Source organism: Salarias fasciatus, assembly GCF_902148845.1.
Source record: "Salarias fasciatus chromosome 7 unlocalized genomic scaffold, fSalaFa1.1 super_scaffold_4, whole genome shotgun sequence".
Classification (NCBI taxonomy): Eukaryota; Metazoa; Chordata; class Actinopteri; order Blenniiformes; family Blenniidae; genus Salarias; species Salarias fasciatus.
This window is the reverse complement of record NW_021941229.1, coordinates 21,559,362-21,573,887: the sequence shown is the minus strand read 5'-3', so window position 1 is coordinate 21,573,887 and position 14,526 is coordinate 21,559,362. Positions and strand designations below refer to the sequence as shown.

Below are 14,526 nucleotides of genomic sequence, written 5' to 3'. Positions count from 1 at the left end.
CGAAGGACTACATATGAAAATTAGTCATTCTTGGCCAGCTCCACCGAATAATCTAAACTGATGAGCAGGCGTTTCTCTGCCAAATAAACCAATTAGGAAAAGTGGAGTGAAAGACTCTCTGAATCTCTCTGGGAGAGGAAACCCTTTTCGGAGGTTTTGCTGGAGGAGGCGAGAGCTGCATCTGCTGCACAGCATGCTCCTGCATACTTCTGTGGGGCAACTGGGACTGAACACAGCTGCAGCTTAGCCTGGACGGAAATCAATTGGCAATCTGTATGTGGGCCCAGATCAATATGTGTGACTGCCACCTTGTGTGTGACGGTCAAACACACACAGTCCAGCCGTGAAGGTTACGCCTGGGCGAGAAGGAACACGCTGAGATTAAAGTGAGAGTATTTTAAAGTATATGAAGTCAGGAAGAAAAACTGTTGGCGGAGCAGATTTGAAACATTTAAACATCCACCAAAATTCAACAATTGGGTCCCATTAAAGTTTACTTTTTATTATCGACCATAAAAAGGCTCCAGTCTCATTTGAATACTAAAAACATGTTTACTGAATACTAATGAGAGAAAGAAAAAGAAAACGTAAAGGGTAGAATGAAAGAAAGCTGTTTGGAAACTTGGAAAGAAGTGAGCACATTGAAGACCCTCAGGTGGAGCATGACTGCCCCCTGCTGGCTCAAAGCGGAAACTGCCTCCAGTGTTTATATCCGCCTCCATTTTTAATTCTGCACAGCTCAGCTGGACCAACTCAAAACTAGGGAAATTAGATAAATATTTCCTTTCCGGTATTAAATTCACGTTAATGCCAATACAAGATGTTAAAGAGACACAAGAAAGTGAAATAATTCCATCTATTATGTGTAAAACTGTCATTAACACAATTAAATGCTCAATTATTTGAAAATTGGTAAGAAATCACTTCTCAATAGGCATTGTCAGCCAGTGCAGTTCACAAAGCAATGCCATTTATTCATATTAAATGATTTTCCCAACAGACTGTCAGAAATATTTTTTGTATTCAATTACTTTCAAAAATTAACAAATGAAAAAGTGCAGTCTGTATTTTGGCACCATCTTTACTCATGTTAACATGTCATTTGGCAAGTGATTCAAAATGTTATAATTTAGAGATTAATCTATGAAACTACGCTTAGTTGTAAAGGAAAGACTGAAGCATATGAATAAAGTTTTTGTGTTGTAATAATGGATGAGTTTGCAGTTTGCGACTTTGTGTCTGAACTCCTCTCATGAAGAAAAACGTCCGCCATGATTTATTTTCCAGGCATATTTAATTGGCACAGTAAACACAATACAAAGTATTCAGTGCTCCGAAACACAAGCATGGGCTACCAAATGGAACACAAACGAAAAAGTGCAAAACACACCATTTGGTAGAACCTCACAAAGGAAAAGAAAAAAAAAAAAAATCAAGTCTTACTTTGCAAAGCAGATAAAGTAATGGTAAGACTCTCAATAGTTAAAATAGATGTTTTTTCCTTTTTAAACTTTCTTTATATATTCTTATATATTCTCTCTAATTCCGACTCGCCGTTTTTCCGCTGTACAGGCAGGTTATTCTGGAACATGGACTCAAAAGGTCTGTGGTGGAGTCATATTAGAGCGCTGGGCAGCCTACCGTGAAGCTACTGCTGCTGCTGCTGCCGTTAGACTTCTCATTTATCACTCAGAAAACTATCTTTAAGAAACAAAAAGCGGCTTTTTTTTTTTTTTTTTTTTGTCTTTTTCTTTGTAAATCGTCACATGTGAAGCGATGGGAGCGTGAGAGCGCACATGACACTTTGAACCTCGATTCAGCGGGCACTGGATCATCTCTTCCTTCTGTCAAAGAGTCCAAATGATCGTTAATGTCCATCGTTCCTCCGCGTTGGGAAGTGTTCATGAAGGCCTGCGTAAAGACGAGCGATCGGTGGCTTCGTCCCAAACGCAAAACGATGGGATCGTTACTCATGTTTGCAGTTATCGGGATGCTAGGCCCATTCGGGCCGAGTAAGCAACGACTTTCCAGCTTAAAAACAAAAAAAAAAAAAAAAAAAAAAGGAGAAAAAAAAAAAGATCATTTATGATCTTCAAATATAAAACACAGATGTTAAAGTCACGTTATGTGCCGTCGAGCGGGGGGAAGTGATCAGTGGTCATAATTTCTGTAAGCCTGACAAGTTTCATGATTTAAAACACTAAAAAAAAAAAAAAAAAAAAAAAAAAGGGATTCTTCCCCCTTGAGAAAATCACATGAATCCTCAGTGTGAAACAGGAAACCATCATCTGCATGTTGTCACATTTCAGTCACAGAAGAAGAAAAAAAAATGTTGATCACAGTATATTTTCATATACAGTAGACAGTAGGTGGACCATGTTTAAATACATCAGGTGTAAAGAGAGTTTGTTTTCTTCTTTTTTTCCTTTGAGGGAGTAACTGTTGCCGGGACCGAGTGGAGGCTTTTCCACACAGTGATTAACTGTAAACTAACAACAACTTGCATTGGACACTCATCAAAAACATACCAAACTATCTTTTTTTTTTTTCTTTTTTTTTTTTTTACATACATACTGTACTTGCAGTAAAACAAATGCACAAAACATCCATGGCCTATCTATGCATAGGTTCACTCAAAAACAACGTCATTTCGGGTCCCGGGCGTCCTCTGTAGGGGTGTAACGGATCCCGAAACGCACAGTCCGGATTGCAGCATGACTTTGAGTCACGGCTACAAAAAAAAAAAAAAACTAGATAAAACTTTTATTTTTGAAATGAGGGAGTATTGCTTTATTTGACCTTTCCTTGCTCATTCACAGACTTCTACACAGTTCTCACTTTAACCCTGCTCCGTCATTACATTCACTACAACTCTGAATCACCATTCAGGAAGTCATAACTTAGGAAAAAAAAAAACAAAGAAAAAGGTAGCATCAAAACTCTTATTTAACACTGTTATGGTTGATTAGTCTGCTAGTCTCATGCATGTCAGCTGCAATCCGTTACACCGCTACCGATTTGTGATTGAACCGGGGAGAAGACTGGGAGGAGACGATCACTCGGCCTGCTGTTAAAAAAAAAACAAGGAGTCGTGCTTTCTGAACCATCAACAGAAAAAAAAAAAAGCAAAAAAGAAAAGAAATAACCACAGGCACTGAACCCAAACAGAAGCATTCAGGTTATTTGAATCAGTATGACCAGGCAATGAGGGTTAAACTGAACAGAAAGGCTTGGAGGCAGGGGGGGGGGGGGGGGGGGGGGGGGGGTGGGGGTGGGCGGGGCGCGCAAGCTGACTTACCACCCGCACCGCCTCCTCTGGGCCGCCAGCAGAGGGGCGAGGAGGACGACAGGGCAAGCATGCAGCACACCACAACGCTGAGATAGAGAGAGGGAGGGGAAGACAGAGAGAGAGAGAGAGAGAGAGAGAGGGGGGGGGGGAGAGAGAGGAACAACCCGTCCTCCCCTGCGAGCTGTTACACAACAGGAAAACAGAAAACAGGGGGCTCGAAGCTGCCTGAGGAGGGGAGGGGGGCCGTGGAGGGGGGGGAGGGGGGTGTGGTCAGAGAGAGGACAAGAAGACAAGGTGATGAAGGTGATGGTGATACACCCATCATTCGTTCATCTTTCCTTTTTTTCTTTGTTTTTTTTTTTTTTTTTTGTCCCTGCTTCCTGTCCGGCTGGCGCTAGGCATGTGGGATCGGTGGCGGCGAGGGAGGAAGTCGAGACGTCCACAAACACTCACGATCATTCACATCAAACCAACGAGCTCAAAACACAGAGATAAGTCGGTTTAGCACCGTGGCTTTCCGGCTGGATGAAACCTGCAAATAATGAGTTCGTTTTCAAGGGGTGAGGGTGAGGGCTTCAGCGTGGGGGAGTGAATTTCTCTGGTCTGTAGTCCGCAGGCTGCTGTTGGTCTCCGTCCTGTCTCTGACCACACCCTCTGCCGTGTGTGTGTGTGTGTGTGTGTGTGTGATGGGGCAAAGGTAGAGTAAAAAAAGAAGTAGTAGAGCCAAGGGGGAGGGGGCGGCGGCGAGGAAGCCAAAAAGCTTCGTAGATGACCACGCGCGGTGCAAGCCGGTTAGTTACATTAAAGAAGCAAAAGCGCTGCTGGAGGGGGAAATAAAACAAAAAACAAACCAAAAAGCAACTCTGGCAACCTTGGCCGTGACTGGATGGATGTTAAAGATGGAGGAGAAAATAAAAAAAAAAGGGAATGAGCGCTAAAATTTAGATGGATTACTCGCGTCGTGGCTTCAACTCGCAGAGGAAGCGCGAACGCCGTTGGTACGTTTCTGTTTGTTTTTTCGAAAGAGGAATTCAGATGCGTTCTAATCGGCCGTGTCTCTCGGTTTGTTTTAGATCGAGGTCATCTCTCGCTTTCGTTCTCTGACTCGAGCTCTGCGAGCGCGTGAGGGACGTGGTGGTTTCTCGGAGGCTGCTTGCCCTGCCGTTCCTCAGCCAGCCTCACAACTTTTAGGAATCTGCAAATGAAAAAAATGAAAAGAAAGAAAGAAAAAGAAATACAAATAAAAAAAAAAAAAAAAATGACAAAAGGAAAAAGTTAGCTTTCAAAGGAAGACAGCAACCCAAACATTCAGATATGGAACGAAGGTGAATCCTTTAAAATGACAATACTGTGTAATCTGCAGAAACAGTGAAGCCCTTCATTTACCCGAACCAAGAACCTTCAGTTCGAAAACATGTTACAACTCACCCGCTTTGCCACAACAAGCTTAAAGAGGACCTATTTTGAATTAATCACAAGTGTATGTCAAGGCTAAAAAGTTGGAAAATGTTCATAAAATGCAGGTCAGATGTTAAAAAAGGGGCTAAATGCATCAAAAAGCAACTCTTCTTTACAAAAAATGAGCCTCAATAACGGCACAAATGCTCAGTTTTGGATGACAGGAGGTCGTTCTGCTAAAGACGCCCTTATACGGTCATCTGCTCCAGACACAGCAGCAAAGTGGGAAGGATGCTGGTGTCAAATCACATGCACAGGCAAAGTTCAGTGAAAGGCGAAGAAATGCAAAAACTCCTCTCACCGAGGCAGGTGTCAAATTACAAGCACAGAAGAAAAAAGTTGTTTTTTTTTTTTTAGTTGAAAACACTGAAAATGATCAGAGTAGGTCCTCTTTAAATCCACCCATTAAAAAACACTCCCACAGATGCTGCGACATGCAACACGTTTTTAATGATTTTCAAAACAGAATACGCAGAAAGTGTTGACAGCGTCGAGGGTGTAACGACATCCCGGCATGTAGGCGCTCCATGCTGCGACAGTGACAAGCCACCAAAGCCAAGTAGAAACACTTAAAAAAAAAAAAAAGGCGTTGACATAATGACTAACGGAAGACATGAGTTCTGAGTCGGTGCCGGTCCGGAGACGGGGCATGTAATGTGTCACTGCGGCGGCAGTAAAGTGAAATGACGCCGAGGCCATACACACCATGCTTCCACAGTAAACAGACGCCCATGCAGGAAACCACAAAGCTTTTAAAGTCACGCCCAGCTCCAAATCTCAGCCCAGTCTCACCAGAGAGCTTAGTACAGCTAATTGTCAGTCCTTTAATTCCTTTACCACTGGCCTGGAAGAAAAGGACCAGAACAGCCCGACACTATTATCAAAGGGATTATTTAAAAGAAAAGAAAGAAAAAAACAACAAATTCAGGGACTGTTTTGAGAATAACTTGACTGTTAATTTAGTGAAAAATCAATGCAGAGGAGAATAAATACAACCACAAGTTTGTGTTCTTTTTCCTGTTGTATCTACACTATAAACTATAGCATGCAACAGTTGAAGGGGATTTCTTTCTTTTTTTTTTGTCTTTTATTCCAGTTAGCCTACAAAAATATCTCTTTGTATGTATTCACATTTTACAGCAGATTTAAATTACATTTGCATGATTGCACATCGAGCATGCTTTTCCTTTAAGGTACAACAAGTGACCAAAACACGATGATTTCACTTGATGCTAACCGTCACTTCAGGTGGTTCGAACGCTGATCTAGCAGAGCGTTTTGATTTTTTTTTTTTTAAATACAGTAATTAACAAAGAGAGCGCGTCAATTTAAAAAGGAATATGAAAAGGTAAAATTTTCAACTTCAACATAAAGAAAATTAAAAAAAAAAACAGTTTAAAAATGTACAGGCGATCACTTTTAGCAGCGTTAATGATCAAGTCTGACTGCTTTATTTCTGAAGACCACTAGGGGGCACTGCAGTGAATAAAAGATGGGAAAAAAAAACCCCAGCAAGCAAACTGCTTCCACAGCATCTGATTGGCTCGCTTCACATTCAGTTTGATTCCCATTCAGCAGTACGAAGTGGCACGAGTGTCTCTCACATGTCACGAGGCACAAACGGACAAATCTGATTGGTCCAGAGACAGTGCATCTGAGTGACAATCTTTAGTCTCGCGCCCCATGAATAAAAATAAAAACAAAATCAAAAAAACAAGAGCTTTTCAGAGCATGAACTTGCGGAGTTAAATATATGTCATAGCACCTTTGGCATTTGTTTCCAAAATGACCTCGACGTAGGACGTGGGGACGTATCCCTCCTCGTCCTCGTTCCTCCGCACGCGCGTCCAGCCGTCTCCTTTGTCCTCCTCGATGACGTACAGCAGCTCGCCCTCCGCCACCGAGATGGTGCCCTCGTTCTTACCTGCAGGGGGGGGAAGGAAACCGAATATCTGAGAGGGGAAATGGTCCGACGGGAGCACAGTGCACAGAGGAACTAGTCTGGACGAACCCGAAGCGGGGTTTTCATTTTAGCTAGAAAGTCAAATTACCACGAGAGAGGAAGAGTCATGAGAGAAACAATTTAGCAGTGAAGTGAAAAGTCACACTGTGCTGCTTAGAAGCTTTTGTAGAACAGAGATGAGCAATTTTGAGTTTTTATTCAACACAAAATAATGGATTATGTTTCTAATTTCAATCAAAAATGTTTTATTACCTCAAAAGAAACTCATGAAGACATGAATCTGAAGTTATTTTAGTTACAACCTGAACCAAATGTGAATAAATTGACCTTCATATTATCATTTCCTCCTTCTGGGGCCAAAAAATACAAACCTTCATCAGGATAAGTACAGATGATGGTATAAAAAAGTAAATCTGTGGCCTCTTACAGTATTTTTTTTTAATAAATGATATTACTTGACAGGTACTAATTGGAGGCCTTTACCATTTAAAGTGAAAGTTGTAGTAAATCTCTGCTACAGGTGTATCTGTCATGTTTTTATCATAAACCTCTCCCTGCAGATATCTGCAACACTGAAGTGCTTGAATCAAAGCCACATGGAGCCGCGACTCTGCGACATGATGCATTTTAATTTAGCTTCACTTCATGTAGTTTTAAGTCTCTATTACAGCCTATTTCTAGAACACCACTCATTTCTGTTGATTCTCCATTGACTCTCCTGTGGATTCCTTCTGGCAACCCAAAAAAACAACCTAGAAAATAATTAAAATGGTAATGTAACACTGCTTTGTGAGCGTGCATATTTTAGAAAAATCACTAAAATGAGCGCGACACTGTTAGACTGCACTGTTGCACAACCGGCGCAGCCAAACCAGACATATGGGGAAAGCAGCAGCCTGAGAATTACGGCCGTTATTTTTAAACAATTACACAACGATGGCCAGAAATCGATCTCTGTGAAAACGCTCCTCTCGCAGTCCCGAACATGAATCGCGGTGTTTACCGTCGAAGGGGTACAAGGCCTTGCAGGTGCCGATGGTGGGCAGGGTCTCCTCGTCGTCGAACTCGTCGTCGAACTCGGGCGTGGACGAGGCGGGGTTGGGGTTGAGGTTGGCTTTGACCTGAGTCTCTGAATTCTGCTCCTCTGTGTAGCTGCCGTCCGGGCTGCTCAGAGGCCAACACACACACAGTAAATATACTGTGAAAACATACATAGTTTTCTTCCAAAAACAAAAAGAACAAAAACTAAGCTGTTTCTTCCTTTTGATTGATTTTTTTTTTTTTTTTTTTTTTACACTTTTGTCAGAGTATACCATACCTCTCTCTGTCCTGAGCACAGTTGTTGCTCACTGCTGTGCTGTTCTGGGTCTCATAGATCCCGCTTCTCCGATGCGAGTCGCTTTTCGACGGCATCCTCTCCTCCACCTCTGCTAGCCAGCCCTGAAACACACACGTCGCATCGCAAACGTCTTGACTTGACTTTTCCTGCCCAATCAGTCAACAAAGAGTGAATTATATAACTTGTTGTTGTTCTTTTCTCTCTTTATATCCTCCCGAGTCTTGTGTAACCTGTGTTTTTTTGCTCATGTTTGCCAATGAGGAATAAAGTGTTTTTTATTATTTTTGTTTCATTTCAGTGTTAAGACTGCATTGTGATTGAACCTATATAAATAAATTAAGAAGAATTCTTGATTTCTTCTCAATACTTCAAACCAGGAGGAACTTTTTATTCCATGAGTGAGATGCACTTTTTTCCAACAGGCTTCCCGGGAGAAACACCTCAGCCTCCACCTTTCCGTTTATTTACAGGGGTTATGGCAGGTCAGAGAGAGTTCTGGGATGTCTCCCTCTCCCTCCTCCGCTGCATCGCATCTTCTCCTAATATGGCCGAGCGGCGGGCTTCTCTGGCAGCACCTCCGCTGCAGACGTGCGTCTGAGCGCCTCATTATTTACCGCTTCACATAAACCAAACAAGATTGCCGCGCCAACACTAACAGTCTCAGCAGAGGTCAGACCGGCGCTCAACTAACCTCGAATTTCTGCACTTCAGCCTGCAGCTTCTCGATGTTCTGGCCGATTTCTGATAGCCGGGGGTCCACGCTGGCCGGGTCTCCCATCTGAGGGTTCTTCACGTACACGTCTTTCATCTTAGTCAGAGCGTCCCTGCGAGAGCAAACCACCGGAGTCAGCTGGAGTCTTAAAAGGGGGCTGACGCCGGTGATAAACGGAAAAGAGGCGCTTCTTAAAGCGACATTTAGCGTTCTAAAGATACCTCTGGTCCATCTCTTTCTGGATGTCTTTATTGAGCTCATCGATCTTGCCCTGCAGCTTCTTCCTCCTCTGCTCTGGCGGGAGGTGACTGAAGTCCTCTGGTCCAGAACCCTGCGAGTACAAACACCGAGGAAGGGGGGAAAAAAAGAGATAATAGGGGAAAACCAGTGAGAAAACAACAAACATTGAGGATTTATTATTTTTGTGCTGCTGTTTTAAGGGGAACTGTATCTAGTTTAGGTGAAGTATCTCCATTTACTGTAAGCCCTGCGAGCCGGGACTCGTAAATTACTGGTCAAACGGCTCAAATAAATGAAGCTCTTGTTATGTTCTGGCCACATAATTCATCTGGAGGAGATACTGCAGCTGGTCTGGAAAGCAGACTCACTAAGAATTAGGAAGTTCGCCTGTACGGACTTGAGGCCTTTCACCTATTCAGTCGCCCAGCACTGTCAGTGAGTGCATCGGAAATGTAATAAACTATCAGTCCCGTCCGTTTATGGTTCGTATTGAGTTTCATGGCGAGCTGGCTAATGGGTCTGACGCTCCCCGGCAGGACTGTGTGTTCTTACAGCAGAGGGAGTGTGAGAGGTTCCCTGGCCTGAGGTCAGATTTCCTGATGAGACTCCCCAGCAGCGCCGAATTACTCGTACTGCTCAGCACTCCCTCAAACTTTCTGTAAACGTCGGTATTATCAGCGAGCACGACGTAGGTGTGATCGCCCTCACGTAGCACGTTTTAATCTTATCAGCGGTTCCTCAACAGATTTTCTGCTTAAGAGCAACTCGACTATCTGGTATCTGAGGCGAACAGAGCCAATCTGAACAGCTCATCACTCAGCATACAGAATGTGCCGTGCTGCGAACTTATGCTCAAGTTGTTGGTAATTTGACACCAGCCTCTGTCTTTTTCGCTGCTGCTTTGCCAGGAAATCATGACCATATATGGAATTCCAAGCACGTTGATGTAATCTCACAGAAGGTGCGAGCTCCTATTAAGACACACTGTGAAATTTCCCTCATGCATGGTGCAACGCTGAGCCTGTCAGTAAATTACTCCCTGATTAGGAAACCAAATGTTTGGTTTAGATCAGACTAGCTTGAACAGTGCGGACTGAACAGGTCAAGGCCTCGCGTGCTGGGCTCTCACTGAGGCGGGTCACAGCGACACCGTGGGATGGATGCGACTGCTGGAGGCTACGGACTGGAGGTGGGGTGGGGGGGGGGGGACGCACCGCACGTGGGCCGGGTCAAACACAGCGGCCGAACGGCCCTTACCCCTTCTCCCTGCATGCAACACTAACCGGGCATGCAACGTAAGAAGAGCCGTCAGTAGTCATGCAGAGACATGCTCCTCCATCACTGATAAGTCACTGGTTAGTGTTCACTCGCTACGGCACCAAATCAAAACACGCGTCGTCTACCGTGCAAATCATTTCTACAGGGTACAGTTGAATCAGCAAACACTGGAGCTAAAGGCAGATACTTGGTCGTCTGTTGGTTTTCGTGATTTCTTAAGTAAAAATGTATAATTTTCTATAAATTCATGCATTGATTTATTGAAAAAAAAAGATGTTCAGGAGAAAATCAAAATTAAAGGGACAGTGCAAAATTCTGGGAAATGCAGTTGTTCACTCTAAAAACATGCATGATATTATCTACAGTGCGATATTTAGTACAACAGCATAGTCACCTGTGTTATATTGTTTAAATGATGTGTGCAGTATGGATATATATTTTTAATTAGTAATAATTGTGTGTAAAGAAATCCAGAGCACTTTTAAACCATTAAACAACACTTTTAAATTAGAAAGTACCTAAAGCATATGTTTTGAGACCATTTCTAACTATGTTGGCATTCTTATTCTTCATTTATCCTCACAACTTTGTTTCTATCTTTCAATAACACCTCAGAGTAGGATTTTAGTGCTCTAATAAATGCAATACAAGATTTTGCTTTCTTATGATTTCACAATTCAAGCTACAGTGACCTGGCAGCCAGTGAGCCTACAGAGCGATGTTAACGTTCCTATTTCAAGTCCCTTTTCTAAACTAACCTAAAATGAACTTGCATGAAAAGCTTCATATCCAGTGAGTCAATACTGGCTTCCTGTGATGCTGAGGCTTTTACTCACCATTTTTGAAATCCGTCAGGATTTTGGTCCCGCCCTACATAAACCAGTAACTTATGACACAGTGTGGGGTTTAATCACCTTCCCTCTTCAGTCTCCACTTTTTAACAACTCTTTCATCACAATTATTATCCCATACTGTATTTCCCAAAATGTTGAAATGCTCCTTTATTTCTCAAAGTGCGTCTTCTGAGAGATTTGTGTGTGTGTGTCATATTCATATGTTAGTAAAATATCATGAAGTCGGCATGCGGTGTCAGTGCGAGGATGTCGGATAACCACTTCCACCAGATCCGATTAGTATTTGTTACTGGACGTACGATTTGTCGAGACAACAGGGACTACGAGACGGACTAGAAGACAGACACCGGAGAGTAAATCTGATCACCTCAATGAGATTCCGGACGTGGGAATTGAGTGTGATCTGCACCACAGAGACCACACACACACACACACACACGCACACACACACAGATTGGGAGAGACAAGACGACCACAACATAAAAAAAATAAATAAAAACAACAACAACAACAAAATGACAAACAGATGAGACACTGACATAAATCCAAGGTCCTCCGTTGTGTTACAGCAAAAAAATTAATCAACTTAAATCCATAAATTTAGAAGAAGAGGAAATTAAAAAATAAAAAAAAAAGGACCACAGAAACATAACGGGCGCACAGAACGTTATTAACGGCGTGTTACTGGGAAGATGTGACATGCGTGCGTGGTCATGCCGCTACGGTCGTGCGGTTATACGGTCATGCTTACCAGCTTGAGAGAAAGCTTCATGGGGAGGGGGAGGAAGAGGAGAGAGAAAATGGCAAAGGACGGGAGAAAGAGAGAGAGAGACAACAGATAAAAATCAGGCCATTTGGTTCATTTTCCTCAAAACACAGCTAGTTTACCTGCACTTTCTAATAATGCCCAACTTTGCCAGACTTCACCATGTAAAGAAAAGAGGGTAAACCAAACCCGGCGGCTTAAATGCTGAAGGATTTGGATTTAAATGGTATGGAAAAGCTCTTCAAGCAACTATTTCAGCATCAAAGCTCTCGCTCTTTTCCATTGTGGTGAAGTTTAACACTTGTAATATGATGGATTAATGGTAAAATGGATAATAAGTTGGGTAAAGGGCCAACCTACACAAGCATGAGAGGTCAGGGGTGAGAAATCGCAATAATCAGAGGGAAGACAGATGGATATCAATGTAGGAGAGAGGTAGAGGGAGAGTGAGCGCGACAGGGATGAAGGTATCCTTTTACTTCTTGATCCCAGCCCCTGCTGCCAGCACAATGGCGCGTGAGCGGCAGCAGAGGGCGCCAAAAGCATGTTATCACAGTAGCAGAGTCCTCATGTCGACATGGAGGCAGATACTGTACAGACAGGCTGAAGAGATGCTTTAAAAACAACCACCGAGAGGAAAAATCTATCAATCACGGTATCATCATGTAGTACTGATTGAAAAGGCAATCAGACCGTAAAGAAAAAAAATCAGTTTGAGGGTTTTAACAGCTTGTTTGTTGGTGATTTCTGAGATTGTGAGGCGGTGTTTTGAAGACACAGGCGAGCAGAGAGCAGGTGAAGAACCACGAGCTGGAGCAGATGATTGGTAATCCTGTTACAGGCTCACAGGCTGGTGCACTGAGGGAGCTCCGCTCGCTTTCAGTCCTCTAATCGAGTCATCCACCTGAAATGGCCCCGGCCGCGACGCCTCGGGTTCACTCTGCCTCCACCTTCACGCACCTTAATTACTCTCACATCTTCACAGTGATTTCCTGATATCACCGAAAAGACTTAGTCAATGTGAAGCTTTGCCGTCCAAATATGGATGTAATTGCTAAAAAGCAATGCTAAAAAGTTCATAGTCCATCAATGTGAAAATTTGCCTACTATAAATTTGAGTTTTTGGTTGAGCTTTCGCTTGTAGAAGCTTCTAGGATTATCATTTCACTTAAACTAATTGCTGTTGCAGACAGGCAGCAGTCACTGAGGAAAATCTTAAATATAAAAGGAAGACAGTATTTCATAAGCACCCTTAAACTAACGGTACTGTAAATTCCTTAGTTTTTCCAAAAACTGAAAAACTATTCCAATGTAGAATATCTGGTATTCAAAAGAAACGTCACAATTGTGACAAAAGTAGTGATATTGTGAGGGTAAAACAACATGTGTTCAAGTAAGGACGGAGGCTGTTTTAAAAACAGATGGTCGCTATAATTCCAAACTGGTTCAGATCAAGGAAAGATTTTTAGAAAATGGCTTTGGGAACGCGCCGATATCCAGACACACATAGATATACACGTATAAAGAGGTATAATGGTGCTTAGAGACAGTAACACTGCTGCAGTATGGCATATCAGCACAAAAAAACAAACAAAAAAAAAAAAAGGCCTGGAGGGGTGAATTCTGGGTACTGTAGGCTGAGCCCAGATTCAAAGTGTGACCAACACCTCCTGGCTGATTGCAAACGCCACATGTGAAGTTTCAGCTGTGTTCATACGTGGAAGAGCAAAAAGATCCGATGTGTCTGTGCAGCTTTGAATGCTGCAGGATGAACAGGCTGGAATAAGATACTTCATTTCCAGCTCGACTTTGGACCAGAGGAGTGAAACCACAAGCATGAACACAGCCTCACTGATCAGAGGGAAGTGATTCCTCTTCCCAGCTCCCACATCCTTCAGGTGCTTGTGACACTTTGTGAATTGACCCCTTGTAGCTGCTCGGTGGGGAAGCCCTGAGACGGCAAACCCCAAGCTGGAACATGTGATGCGGGATGAAGTCACCGTCTGCTCCGATCACTCGCCTCGATTATCCACGCCAGCACCATGTGATCAATACCGAGCCAGCCACAGACACTAGCCTCCTTTGTGAGGATGCTTCGCCTCAATAAACAGGGACAAAAAAAAAAATACAAAAAATAAAAAAAAAAATCCTCTCACACGAGGCTACTGCCTGTGGGGGGTGTGGCTTTTACTAATCACACACACACATTCGTTCATTCACTCACACACACCTCCAGTGTGGTACTCACTGATGCCCATGTCTCTCACACACACTTACAACATATTGCCTTGCTTCGAAAGCATATGTGGGTCGGCCCAGAGTCCTCTTCATAAGCTCTTTGTGATAAACGAGCGAGCGCGGAGACTGCTGCTGTGGTGTTCGTCAGAGAGAATAAAGCTTTTGTCAGGAAAAACAACACTGATGTCTCAAAGCTCTTATGCTCTATACACTGCTTAATGTGACTCCTAACAGACACAGACGCTGCTTTTTTTTAAAAATCTTTCCAGACAGCACACACACACATATATATAAATAAATATACACAGAGAGTGACTGTCGATGGAGCAGACAGCTAAGATGCGGCACACAAAGGCTCTCCTGCAGGGAAACACATTCCTCCACAGCAC

At 43.1% G+C, this 14,526-nt stretch overlaps 1 protein-coding gene across 23 annotated transcripts in view; it reads right to left on the bottom strand.

Moving 5' to 3' along the window:
- Window positions 1-3,602: 3,602 nt before the first annotated feature.
- The window catches only part of fnbp1b (formin binding protein 1b), a 58,916-nt gene continuing 47,992 nt past the window's right edge, over window positions 3,603-14,526 (bottom strand). For 5 of the 23 annotated variants that reach the window (XM_030084285.1, XM_030084280.1, XM_030084276.1 and 2 more), the window contains 8 exons: window positions 14,177-14,269; window positions 11,885-11,899; window positions 11,501-11,536; window positions 8,983-9,092; window positions 8,741-8,873; window positions 8,029-8,150; window positions 7,714-7,886; window positions 5,829-6,671 (listed from right to left, as the gene is read on the bottom strand). In XM_030084285.1, the coding sequence (XP_029940145.1) occupies window positions 6,493-6,671; window positions 7,714-7,886; window positions 8,029-8,150; window positions 8,741-8,873; window positions 8,983-9,092; window positions 11,501-11,536; window positions 11,885-11,899; window positions 14,177-14,269 (861 nt within the window). In that variant the 3' untranslated portion in view covers window positions 5,829-6,492. Of the gene's footprint in view, window positions 4,485-5,539; window positions 6,672-7,713; window positions 7,887-8,028; window positions 8,151-8,740; window positions 8,874-8,982; window positions 9,093-11,500; window positions 11,537-11,884; window positions 11,900-14,176; window positions 14,270-14,526 lie in introns of those variants that run through there. The other 18 variants (XM_030084279.1, XM_030084282.1, XM_030084291.1 and 15 more) reach the window with 12 other exon arrangements.